Source organism: Manis pentadactyla, chromosome 11 (assembly GCF_030020395.1).
Source record: "Manis pentadactyla isolate mManPen7 chromosome 11, mManPen7.hap1, whole genome shotgun sequence".
In the NCBI taxonomy this organism is placed as follows: domain Eukaryota; kingdom Metazoa; phylum Chordata; class Mammalia; order Pholidota; family Manidae; genus Manis; species Manis pentadactyla.
In genome coordinates this window covers 97338439-97351539 of record NC_080029.1, presented here as the reverse complement: position 1 = coordinate 97351539, position 13101 = coordinate 97338439, and the positions used below count along the sequence as shown (strand labels likewise).

General features: G+C 38.5%; 1 protein-coding gene across 5 annotated transcripts in view; it reads right to left on the bottom strand.

The window, feature by feature from the left end:
• Positions 1–13101, bottom strand: part of SLC12A1 (solute carrier family 12 member 1) — a 78813-nt gene that overhangs the window by 27376 nt on the left and 38336 nt on the right. For all 5 annotated transcript variants that reach the window (XM_036924500.2, XM_036924504.2, XM_036924502.2 and 2 more), the window contains 3 exons: positions 12382–12481; positions 11529–11640; positions 1034–1174 (listed from right to left, as the gene is read on the bottom strand). In XM_036924500.2, coding sequence (XP_036780395.2) covers positions 1034–1174; positions 11529–11640; positions 12382–12481 — 353 coding nt within the window. The remainder of the gene's footprint in view (positions 1–1033; positions 1175–11528; positions 11641–12381; positions 12482–13101) is intronic.

Below are 13101 nucleotides of genomic sequence, written 5' to 3'. Positions count from 1 at the left end.
TCTTGAAATGACATCTATTTCTGTGGTTTAGCAAATTAATAACAGATGAAAAGAGGCTCATGGTGGGTAATAGGTCTTCCAGAAATGATTTCTCTGCATATACAGCTACCTTGCAAAAGTGTTCTTCTGGGATATTAGAGACAGGAATGCATCAACTACTCTGTATCTCCAAAATATTATTATAATATTTTTTTCTTTCTTGCTTGGATAAGCATCAGAGCTACCTGGATGCAATTCTGAATTCTAACCCTCTGTATATAGCAATTCTGAAAGTTAAATGCATCATTTGGTATATGTAGTAGAATCAGGCCTTTTCAACCCTATTAAAGGTGAAAAGATTAGAAAGCCAAACCCTAAAATTTCTCAGGATCTCTTGGATTGTTTTAAAGATACTCACCCACCTCTCCTAATTATGATGATCAGAACTAGGTAAAGATTCTATATGCTTATTATGGAAGGGGAGGAAAAAGGAAAGAATAAGGGAGAAAGGAGGACTGTGGGCTTCAGTCTTGAGCCACAGAGATTATTACATTTTATTCAACATTCTGGAAATAATTTAGGAGGAGAGGGAGATTTTCTGCCCAGATCACCATGCGTTTATTTAGTCAAACCTAGCAGCTGCCCTCACACTGTTTGCAAAAGAAAAAGGAAAAGAATGCCTGACTTGAGCATTGATATATGCAGTTTGAGATGCAAAAATAGTTTGAAGTTTTTAATAGATCCTGAATGTCGTCAACCATCAGAACAAATTTGCATTTCAATAAGTGTGGGGACAGAATGTATGCTGGTGGCCAAAGGCAAGCTCATTTTCCATTTCCAGTGTATCATGCATAGTTCATTGTAACAGAACCTCTCTGCTTTTGTTTCAGCTTTGCCTGTCCCCAGGAATTCGAAATGAATTCCTTAACCATCTGCATTGATCTCTGAAGCAGGGCTGCCTAACTAGAGATGTTCACTTTGGGAGCTTCATTAACATGGAATGCTAATTGTCTTTTGTCTCTGTACTCACTCCCTCAATGCCAGCCTTCCTTACCTGAAGGAGACTTCGGACACCATCCCTGAAACAATCTGCTGCCACTGCAGCATAAAAAGCCTTGATTTTGTTCTTTATAAGCCAGGCCTGCTTTTTTGCCATGCCACTGTTCATCTCTTTAACACACAGCTTGCGAGGCCCCTGTACAACACAGTGAAATATTGGTTAGAAGCTCTGCTATTATACGTGGCACTGCTGTTGTTTTCTAAAGGACAAAAATAGCCAGCCATGCCCCACTGAGGTAAGAAACGGAAAAGAGGACAAACACCTCATTCAACAGGGTGCACGCAGATTCAGCCTTCTGAAGAGGACCTGTGCTGCTCACATTATTCACTTTCCACCCAGAATTTCTAGACATACTGTTACCTGCTTAATTAACTCCGTGATGCCGAAGGAAAGAACGAGCTGAGAGCATCATGGCACATGAGGAAAATGCCAAAAAAGGTGAATGAAGAAGTTCAGGGTAAACACACAATCAACCTTTGATTCAGTCGAGATCATGTTGAAGGATGTCATGGAAATCACAGCTAGAGCCTAATTTCAAGAAATGGATGGAGCTTGTGGGAGCCAGAACACATGAGTTGCAAATCCTGCCATGAACTACCACATCTTGATAGTGCCATCCAGCCCATTCATTGTGTTTTGTGTGGGGTAAAAATACCACTTTTCCTTCTGTAATGTTGTTATGATTCTCACTTAAATAAATTAATATACATCCCACTCACTCCATGAATTTAGTGGGAACAAATACGAAGAATAGAAGAGATTAAGAAAGAAGGAGGCAGGTATTGTGGTGGTAGAGAAACATTTGATAACTTTAAGATTTGAGTTCTGGAAACTCATTGTAACCAAAAATTCTATTCTTGTGTTTCCTTTCTTAAAGGTCCAAGACAGCTCTTTTTCTCATAAGTTTTAAATCAATCTAAAGGGCCTGATTATCTACTATGTACCCAACAGGGTACAGATCTACTATTGTCCTGGGAAATTCTTTCAATTCACAGAGAGATCTGGTATTTTGTTGAACTGTCTTAGATTTCTTACCACTGGGATCTTGACAAAATGCAATGTACACGTCAGAGTGGGGGTTAAGATTCTGCATTTCTGACAAACTCCCAAGTGACACAGAAGCTCACTCCTCAGATTACACTGGGAGTTGCAGTCTTAGAGTCATAGTCCTTTACAGGAGCTTCAAGCCTTAAAGAAAGGGCTTGAGATGTACAAAAAGGATACAAGGGAGGGAGGGTAAAAGATGGAGGTGTGAGAAGTGAGACAGAAGCCTCCTCCCAAAACCACATATAACACAAAAATAAAGCAAATACAACTAATCCTGAAAGAGTGACCAGAAAGAAGACTGAAACAGATGGTTTACATCTGGGGAAATGAGAAGATGTCATGGAAAAGGGTTAAGTAACAAAGCTGTGATCCAGTGGGACCCAAGCCCTCTCCCCACCCCAGCTCACTGGTGGGAGGAAGAGCAATGGAGCTGGGGGGAAGTAGAAGCCCAGGAGTGCTAAATACCCACCCTTGGAAATCTACTCCAGGAGCACGAACCCGCATTACATAGTGCTCTGGAGAATAGAGGGGTTGGGAAACAAAGACAGGTAGAATTCAGAGCACTATGTAATGTGGGTTCGTGCTCCTGGAGTAGATTTCCAAGGGTATAGAGGGCAAGTACCTCAACATAATAAATGCCATATATGACAAACCCACAGCTAACATTATACTTAACAGTGAAAAGCAGAAAGCTTTTCCTCTAAGATTGGGAACAGGATAAGGATGGCCACTCTCACCACTTTCATTTAACATAGTACTAGAGGTCCTAGCCATGACAATCAGACAACATAAAGAAATGAAAGCATCTATATGGGTAAGGAAGAAGTTAAACTGTCACTGTTTTCAGATGACATGATACTGTACATAAAAAACCCTAAAGAATCCACTCTCAAACTACTAGAACTAGTAATGAAACTCAGCAAAGTTGCAGGATACAAAAATAATACACAAAAATCTATTGCATTCCTATATACTAACAATGAACTAGCAGAAAGAGAAATAAGGAAAACAATTCCATTCACAATTGCATCAAAAAGAATAAAATACCTAGGAATAAACCTAACCAAGGAGGTGAAAGACCTATGCCCTGAAAACTACAAGACACTCAAGAAAGAAATTAAAGAGACACGAATAAATGGAAATACATCCCATGGTCATGGATAGGAAGAATTAATATTGTCAAAATGGCCATCCTGCCTAAAGCAACCTACAGATTCAATTCAATCCCTATCAGAATACCAATGGCATTCATCAATGAACTAGAACAAATAGTTCTAAAATTCATATGGAACCACAAAAGACCCTGAACAGCCAAAGTAATCCTAAGAAGGAAGAATAATGCTAGGGGAATTACACTCCCCAACTTCATGCTCTACTACAAAGCCACAGTAATCAACACAATTTGGTACTGGTGCAAGAACAGACCCATAGATCAATGGAATAGAATAGAGAGCCCAGGTACAAACCCACACATATATGGCCAAGTAATATATGATAAAGGAACCATGGACATACAATGGGGAAATGACAGCCTCTTCAATGACTGTGGTTGGCAAAACTGGACAGCTACATGCAAGAGCATGAAACTGGATTATTGTCTAACCCCATACACAAAAGTAAACTTGAAATGGATCAAAGACCTGAATGTAAGTCATGAAAACACGAAAGTCTTAGAAGAAAACATAGGCAAAACCCTTTTGAATATACACATGAGCAACTTTTTCCTGAACACATCCCCTCAGGCAAGGGTAACAAAAGCAAAAATGAACAAATGGGACTACATCAAATTAAAAAGCTTCTGTACAGCAAATCAGTAGAACATGTCACCATCAGTAGATGACACCATCAGGAGAACAAAAAGGCACCCTTTAGTATGGGAGAATATATTTGTAAATGACATATCCAATAAGGGGTTAACATCCAAAATATATAAAGAACTCATACACCTCAACACCAAAAAGCAAATAACCTGATTAAAAAATGGGCAGAGGATCTGAACAGACACTTCCCCAAAGAAGAAATTCAGATGGCCAATAGGCACATGAAAAGATGTTCCACATTGCTAATTATCAGGGAAATGTGAATTAAAATCACAATGAGATATCACCTCACACCAGTTAGGATGGCCAATATCCAAAAGACAAAGAAAAACAAATGCTGGCAAGGATGTAGAGAAAGGGGAATCCTCCTACACTGCTGGTGGGAATGTAAATTATTTCAACCATTGTGGAAAGCAATATGGGGTTCCTCAAAAAAGTAAAAAAAGAAATACCTTTTGACCCAGGAGTTCCACTTCTAGAAATACCCAAAGAAAACAATATCACAGATTCAGAAAGACATACACACCTATGTTTACTGCAGCACTATTTACAATAGCCAAGAAATGGGAGCAACCTAAGTGCCCATCAGTAGATGAATGGGTAAAGAAGATGTGGTACATATACACAATGGAATATTATTCAGCCATGAGAAGAAAACAAATCCTACTATTTGCAACAACATGGATGGAGCTAGAGGGTATTATGCTCAGTGAAATAAGCGAGGCAGAAAAATACAAGTACCAAATGATTTCACTCATTTGTGGAGTATAACAACAAAGCAAAACTGAAGGAACAAAACAGCAGTAGACTCACAAACTCCAAGAAGGGACTAATGGTTACCAAAGGGAAAGGGGGTGGGGAGTGTGGGTGGGAAGGCAGGGATCAGGGGATTAAGGGGCATTATGATTAGCACCATAATGTGGTGGGGGGAGCATAGGGAAGGCACAGAGAGCATAGAATAGCACAAAGGCTCTATAAGCATCTTAATACGCTGATGGACAGTGACTGCAATGGGATGTGGGTGGGGGACTCGATAATATGGGTGAATGTAGTAACCACATTGTTTTTCATGTGAAACCTTCATAGAGTGTATATCAACAATACCTTAATAAAAGAAAAGAAGAAAGAAAGCTGAGGCACTGAAAATAAAAATTATTATTTCAAGAAAGTAAAACAAAGATACTAGGTTTTGTAGTCAGAAAAAACTGGTTTTAAATCTATGCTTGGCTGCTTAAGAGGTAATTGATTATCTCTGGGCTTTAATATATGTTATTCTGAAAACAGTGATAAAAATCTCTATCCTGAAAGTTTTCTTAAGTAATAATGATAAAGTGCCTACTATGTCTGGAATATAGTAGGGTCTGATCAAAAGCTGAGCTTTATTATCTTAAACGAGTGCTCACAGTCTTGCTGAGACCCCAGACCTAATTCTACCACGTGTTTGTTCCGCAACAGAAAGGAGATGGTCTGCCCTTGGAGCCCAGTGTTAGGTTTAGTTCGAGCTCTGGCACTGACTAGTTGACACTCCAATGTGCCATTTGTCCTCTCTTGATGTGGGATCTACATTTATAAAAATAAGGAAATTGTCTAGTTAATTTGTCAGCACCTAGTATGATAGCCCTTACCCATATGTTGCTGTGGAGCACTTCAAATGTGTCCGGTCCACATTAACATGTGCCAGAAATGTAAAATACACACTGGATTTTGAAGTCTTAGTATGGAAAAAAGAATGTAAAATATCTCACTAATATTTTCATATTGATTGCATATTGAAATTATAATATTTAGGATGCATTGCATGAAGTAAAATATATTGTCAAAATTAACTTTACCTGGTGTCTTTTTACTTTTTTAATTGGCTACTAGAAAATTTTTTATTACATATCTGGCACATATTATATTTCTAATACATAATGCTAGATGATCTCTGAAATACCTTCCATTTTAATATTCTATTTAAATTGGATTAAATTTTTTGTGTGCTTCTTTTTACCGGTATATTTTCTAGAACCTATTAACTTTTCAGAACAGCTGGGATGACTTACATTAATGTTAAAAAGCAAGAACCTTCAATGAAGATGGAGAAGATAAAGATATAGGGAGGGTAGTTCTTAAGCCAGAAGACCTACACTAAAGACAATTATGTCATTATGGATCAAATTCTGCTCAGGGTTCTAGACTGTCAAGGCAGTTTGAATTGCTAGTCTTTTTTGGGCATTCTATACTCCATAAACTGCAAAAGAAAGAAGGAATATTTTAATCTAGTGGTAACAGCCGTGAGGTAGAAGAATAACCAACAGATAGGAAAGGTATTGGATCATCCATATATCGAGCTGCACCACAATGACTGTGAACACCTGGAGAAAGTGGCATTTACTTGAATAAATACAATTCTAATATACATCTATTAATATTACAGAAACCCAGATTAGACATTAAGTGTGACGGTGATTTACTTTAAAGCCTAAATTTTCCACATTGATCTTTAATACCTAAATTTGCCATATTGAGAAGTCACAAAAATATTTCAGGCAGAATCTCTCCCTGCTAAAAGAGATTATAATATCCTTGTAGCACTCTTAGTAATGTGAGGCAAGGCTGCAATACAAACGTAGTAAGGAAAAAAACTAACAAAGAGGGAAGACATAGGAGAATATAATTATTCAACACTGAAATACATCAGTCACAAAAGTGAATTTTACCACTCAATTAAAATATTACAGAGATTAGCTCAGTTAGGTTCCAAATGTGAGTACATAAATTAATTCAGGATTTGAACAAAGAAGCTCTAAAAATCTTGTATATGTTATAATTTTGACATTGAGAATGGGGTAAAGAAATTCTAATTAGTCTGGAGAAGTTGATGTGACATTACTTCAAATAAGTGAATATTATGAAAAAGAATTGGCAAAGGAGTTCCAATATCATTAGGATCAAATAGGGGAATTTGGGCCAAGTGCAGTGTTCTTTCCAACTTTTATTTTTCAAAACATTGAGAGTCTTACTGCTGTCTGCTTTCATTGCCGCTCTGGTTTGAACTGTGGGAAAGAGAATTTTTCCCTTTTTGATTTGGTCCATACTTCATCTTACCATGCATCCTACTGCCCAGCCATAGGTTATTTCATTCTTCCTGTATTAGGCCATGTCACTATTTTATTAACATCATGACAGAGACTCACTAACTAAAGAAGAATAGATGTATCTAAAAAATGCACTTTCTTTTGGTGGGTGTGAAAGTTGAAATTAAGAAGAAGTTAAAGACAAAAGAAAAAGTGAGAGTTTAGTTTTCTCTGGGTTATCTGTGCTTGACCTGCCCGCCGTTGTACCATAGCATCAAGAGTTGTTGCCTTCCTTGAATTTTCTTAAGAGCTTCTTTGAATTCAAAGACAGCCTTAGGTTTTATTAAGGTATTTCATAAATTTTCAGAAAACAGAGAAAGAGAAACACTATAGGTGAAATTTTGCTAATAGGGTATTTACAAGAAGCTGGTCAAAAGCTATCCCTCTTCTCCTTTTAAAAGAGAGGAGATGACAGAACAATCAGGATCTAAAGAGTATTAAAGAGTAGAGAAACATTTATTAAAATAGATCAACATCTTGGTACTCATATGTGAAATGACTAGGAATGTCAGTGAAATGCAGATAACATTCCTTTTAGAGAGGGAGAGAGCCCTGAGCTGAGGGGTTGTAAAGGGGACTTTAGCTTATCTGGTTTGTTTCATTTAAAGAGTGAGTGAAAACATCTATGAAAAAAATGTTAACAGTTGTTAATTAAGGGAAGGAGAATATAGGTATCATTTTATTTTGTATAGTTAAATCATGAAGTTGCCAGGATTCAAGTTTTTGACCCACGAAAATAGAAATTTCATATGATTCAACCTAATATTTTTCTTAATGTTTCAAAATTTTTAAATCGAAGCAATAAAAAAAATTTTTTCAGCTACCAGCACAACAAAATGTACATAACAAAAGATGGCATTGTAGACTTGTAAGCCTTTTGGAATTTTAAGACAAACAAAATTTACCTTTTTTTGGCAATAATGGCTTTTTCTGATTTGCACTCTAAATCCCAGATCAATTGGATCAGCTTTCCATTTTTACAGTTTGTTTTTGATGTGTTTCAATAAGAAAAATACCCTGTCTTTAAATGAAAAACAGAAGCACAGGAGAGAATGACTGTCTCAGCACGATGGCCTTTCACATGGGAAAGTTAAGGGTGAGTTGGCACCTTAAGATTTCTACAACTAAATATAGTGTACCTATACACTTAGAGAATGAAGGCTCCATGAATCCAAACTAAGTTATCTGAAATGATTGGTTTTATTATCACTCCAGCTCCTATGAATGAGATAAATGAAGAAACTGACAAAGAAAGGCAGAATTTTTTATATTATGGTACACAGAGTAGAAAGGGTAGAGACATCAGCCCTTGACTTAATAACTTGCCTGCGGCTGAACCCACGGAATGTGGCTACGCTCAACAATATGAGGGATGCTAGAAGGTGGAGTCCTGCTTCCTCTGATCTTTCTATGGTGATCGGAATGAGACACAAGAGAAGGAGAAAATTACTTACATGTTGAATATAAAGCCTCGGGGGATGTAAGTTTATCACTGATTTGTCATACAGCAATTCAAAGTAGAAGAAGAGAAAATATTTTAAGTTACCAAGCTGGATTCCTTAACAAGGATCCCCAAATTTGTCTTGATGGAGGGTTTCTCATCAGAAATCTTAAGGCTGAGTAGGAAAAAGGCAAGAGGGAAGAAGAGGCTCTGATGGATAAGTGTAAGAGTTAGTAGGATAGTGGAAGGCTACAGTGCAGGCTGGGGGCCCAGCAAAAAGAATAACTCATTTAATTCCAATTTCAGGAGCTTCAAGGGCTGTGATATCCTTTAAAGATGCCTCTTTTGGGGGAAATGACAGCCATAGCTTCGTGCTTTCCATCTACCCATCAGCGTTGAAATGTTAGTGAGCTCTGAGTCTTGCTTCTTCCTTGTATTATAACAACACTTCAATCAAGCACTTGAATAACTGAAGGCCACCAGAGGCCCAGCTGTCTGTGCCTTCAGCACGGAGTCTGCTGTCCTGTGATTTTCCAGGTGGAAATACCTATCTCATTGTTTTTTCATCATCAAACTTTGAAACCTAAAAAGTCCAGGATCCAGTGTCTGGACCTGGTTTCTCTAAGAGAGGATGCTTTAAAGTTTTGTTGAAGGGGATATATTTTTGGATGAAAATGGTAAATGGTAACTACGGGTATACCAAAAACAATGATGATGAAAATAGCAATATTGACAATAACAACTAAAGTTAATTGAGCATATCTTTTTGATAAACCCCGAGCTAAGCCCTAGAAAGTTCATCTTATAGAATCCTCACAACAACCCTATAACATAGATGCTATTAGTATTCTTCCCATTGTATAAATGAGAAAATTGAGGCATAGGAAGACTAAATTATGTACCTAAGGGACTCATAGCTAATAGGTGGCACGACAGTGATTCAAACTTGACTGTGAGTCTCAAAAGCCCACAAAACCAGCTTCCTAGAGTCAAAAACTACAATGTTATCTCTTACCATTGTCATCTGCTTTAACCTTTCCCACAAAGTTGGCCTAGCCACCAATCACTGTGCTTCTGGTAAAAATTTGCTAATAGTATGCTGGCTTCCCCACCCCCTCTTCCATCTGTTTCTTTGCAAAGATGATTGACTACAGAGCCTGGAGTTGAATGCTGATAGCATCTGCAGCCCCAGTTGCTCACAGAAAGTAGCTAACTGGAAAGTCATTCACTGATACGGTGACTATTTTTTGTCCCCAGGAGAATCTCAGAACCAGGCAACAGGACTCTTGGGCCTTACTCGGGAGACCATCACAGTGATTATACAATGTGGTCCAATATACATGTCACACAACTCAGGTACCTATTTAACGTAATATTCCACAATCATATTCTTTCATTACAGTTAAAGCAGGAAAGGGTTAATTAAAAGCGTATCTCTTGTCTCAATGAAAAGACCATTCTCCCTTGCCAATATATGGCTGTTTATACTCCCAGTTCACTTCTCCTGTCCTAATGATACTTTATTGCTGGCTAAACTAAGTTTTCTCTAAATTGCTGGAGAAGAGGAACACCCCAAACTGTTTATTTCATCAAAACTAGCTCTTGTATTATATTGACCAAAATGAAATCCACTGATCCAGGGCACCAACGTTGATAATATGAGAGAAGGGTGCTTGATAAGTTTTTAAAAAATCCTCTGGAGTCCCAGTTGGCCATTATTTAACCTGTCAATCTTATATAGCCAGTGGGCAACCAGATAATTGCACTGAGTTATGTTGTTTGAGGTACACTATATATAAGCACCAAGAGGAAAGAGAATATGACCAACTTTCTTCATATAGCATTTAGAGTATTGCCAAGCGTAAAAAAATGCTTCAGTCTGGGCATGATTATGTGGGTAAATTAGCCCCTGCGTCAGAGTTCAGGTGAGTGGCCCCAGGCTGACACAGCTTCCTGACAGCCCTGCTTCCTGCAGTACTGGAATTTGGTACCTGAAACTATCAGAACTCCCCGGGATAGTCCGCTATGGCTTCATCCTCATGGTGTAACACAGAGCCCAGCTGGGTGGCCTGGACTGACATCCTGGCTGTGGCACTTCCTTGTTATGTGACCGTGTGCAATAACGTAGTTTTACTGAACCTCATTTATCCTATCAGTAAAATGAGAATGGAGTTCCTTTCCTTTCTGCCTCACTAGGCTATTATGTAGATCAAGTAAGAATAACTATAGGAAAATACTTTAAAGAATAGAAACATACTATAAAAATACATTGAAGTGGCTGAGGATTTTGAGCAGTGTGTGTATGTGAGAGAGAGAGAAAGGGGGAGATAAAGAGAGTTACAGAATTACCAGTAGAGACAGGCTGGTTTGGAGGACTTAGACTTGTCATTTGTTGTAATTTTAATGGTTTCTCTTCACCTTAGAGATTGATGGTTGGTCAATAATTATTGTTAAATTTTTAGTGTCTACTTCGAATACCTCCTGGGAAAACCACCAATAAGTTATTATTAGTTTACACATAATTCCTGAACAAAAAGCAATTCATTCAGCTCTGAATGTTTATCTAAGGCATGAGAAACTTGGTTCAATTCCCTACATATCTACAGTGTCATCAACTTTATCCAAATGTTTAATCTAAATTCTCTGGGCTGTCGTTTCAGGACATTATGTCTGTTTCTCACCTCATCAGTTAGTCTGGGTAATAGTACTCTGTGGCTCACTCCATCCTTTCACATTTCTGGGAACAGGTACTACTCAAATGCCTTCATTTTATTTCTGAGCCAGTTCTCTTTTTCTTGACTCAAAGGCCATCATTTGGAAATATTAATCACTTTTTGTTGGTGTCCTATGAAATCTGAAACACATTCTATCCATTCATTTAGATTCAGGATCACGGGCCATTGCTAGTCCTTGTCCCATGAATCAGGGAAAAGGGCTCTTGTCCAAACTGCCTTGCTTGCCTCCTATCACTTCATGTATTGACTTGGTTTACCTCAAACAACATAAGGAAGGAAGGAAAAAAGGGAGGAAAAAGGCCCTTCCTGGGATGAAGTGGCTCTTACCACAAAGACTTCACAGCAGATGCAGAGGCCACTGTTCTTGGTAAAGGCATAAGTAATGTCCAAGAGAGCAGGCCTTGTCATAGGGCCCCCTGTTAAGACAATGCACTGGGGCCTAGAGGTGGAGAAAAGAAGATGTGAGAACATTGTAACGAGCCTTAAGTCCAGGACCACTCCAATGGAAGTGGCGGGTACAAAACCCTCCCCCTCAATTTCTTGGGTATCTTACCAGAATCCTTGAATCATCCTGCCTGTCCATCTTCGTGTGCTTAATTATTGAGTGATGGTAAAAATGTGAAGTAGGTGGTCTTGGGTTTCTCCCGTATCTTTTTTCTTCTGGACATGATCCTACCCCAAATCCCCAATACAACCTGTGCCTGTCCAGCCAGGATTTTCATGCTACTTTTCTTCATCCTCCTTGCAAAGCTTGTGTTTTGAGGTTCCATTCAAAATAAGATAGAACTAATGAAGGGCTTAAAGTATTACTTTTCCTAAGAGAATTCAGCAAGCCACAAAGCCTTTAGCTGAATGGAGACAGTACGGTTGATTACAGTGTGTGGGGGCTTGGGGACATCTCTCTGAAATCACGTTACTCAGGCCACCTCTCTGTCTCCAAGCACAGAAGGTGACATGAGGTACTATGAGGGCTTACTGCTGGGAATGGGCATAGCTCAGAGGCAAGAGAAGTAACCCTCATTACGGGAGGTGCCATCATGCAGATGTGGCAGTTTTGTATGACTGCCTATTCTCAGAATATACTCGTAAAGCATGTAACCACTCTGTGCATTTGTCTCCCAGAAAGGAAAGCTACTGCTAATGTGGATCAACACCAAGATGCCTGAGGAGCCAGTTTTACCTGAAATTTTTCACATGGTCTTCCACTGTAGTTAATTCCAGAGCATTGTCCAGTGCACTCACATAGGAAAGTGCTTGTGTGGAGGAGCCCCAGTTCACATCTGTGGACAAAGGAGGAATTGGGCATAAAAAGCCTTTCTTCTTTCTGTATCCTGTGAATAATTCTTATGAGCCATTCCCTTCTATGATTTTCCTTGGCTGTGTCAGCAGTGAAGGGTGCCCAAATTGCAGAAAACATGTCATATTTCCTAGAAAGAGCATTATGCCCTTCTATGAACACTTTGTGGATTCTTAGAAGTGAGACGTCCCTTTCCAGTTAAGGATCACACTTTAAAGCTGCAGCCCCAAAATCTTGGTTGGTGGGAGAGGCTATGGATAATCACATTGCAAATGGATGGACTTTGGAAAATGGTCAGCTACTAAATAAACTCAAAGGGTCCTCACAAATATCTTAAGTGGAAAAGAAAAGAGGCATTTCTGTATACACAGCATGCAATGGTCTTTTTTATTTTGAATAGTAAAACTGACTAGCTCAGGAATTCTAACTTCTGGGTGTCCATGAAGAGGGTCAATCTATAGCAAACATTTTAGTTCAGTCTTTCAGGATCTAATCTTCATAATAATGGAGGTAAATATTACAATTTCCTGCCTTTTTTTTTTAAACAAATTAAAAATTAGATGGATCCTCTCAATTTTATAGGAGGAAGTCCCTGAGGGGAAT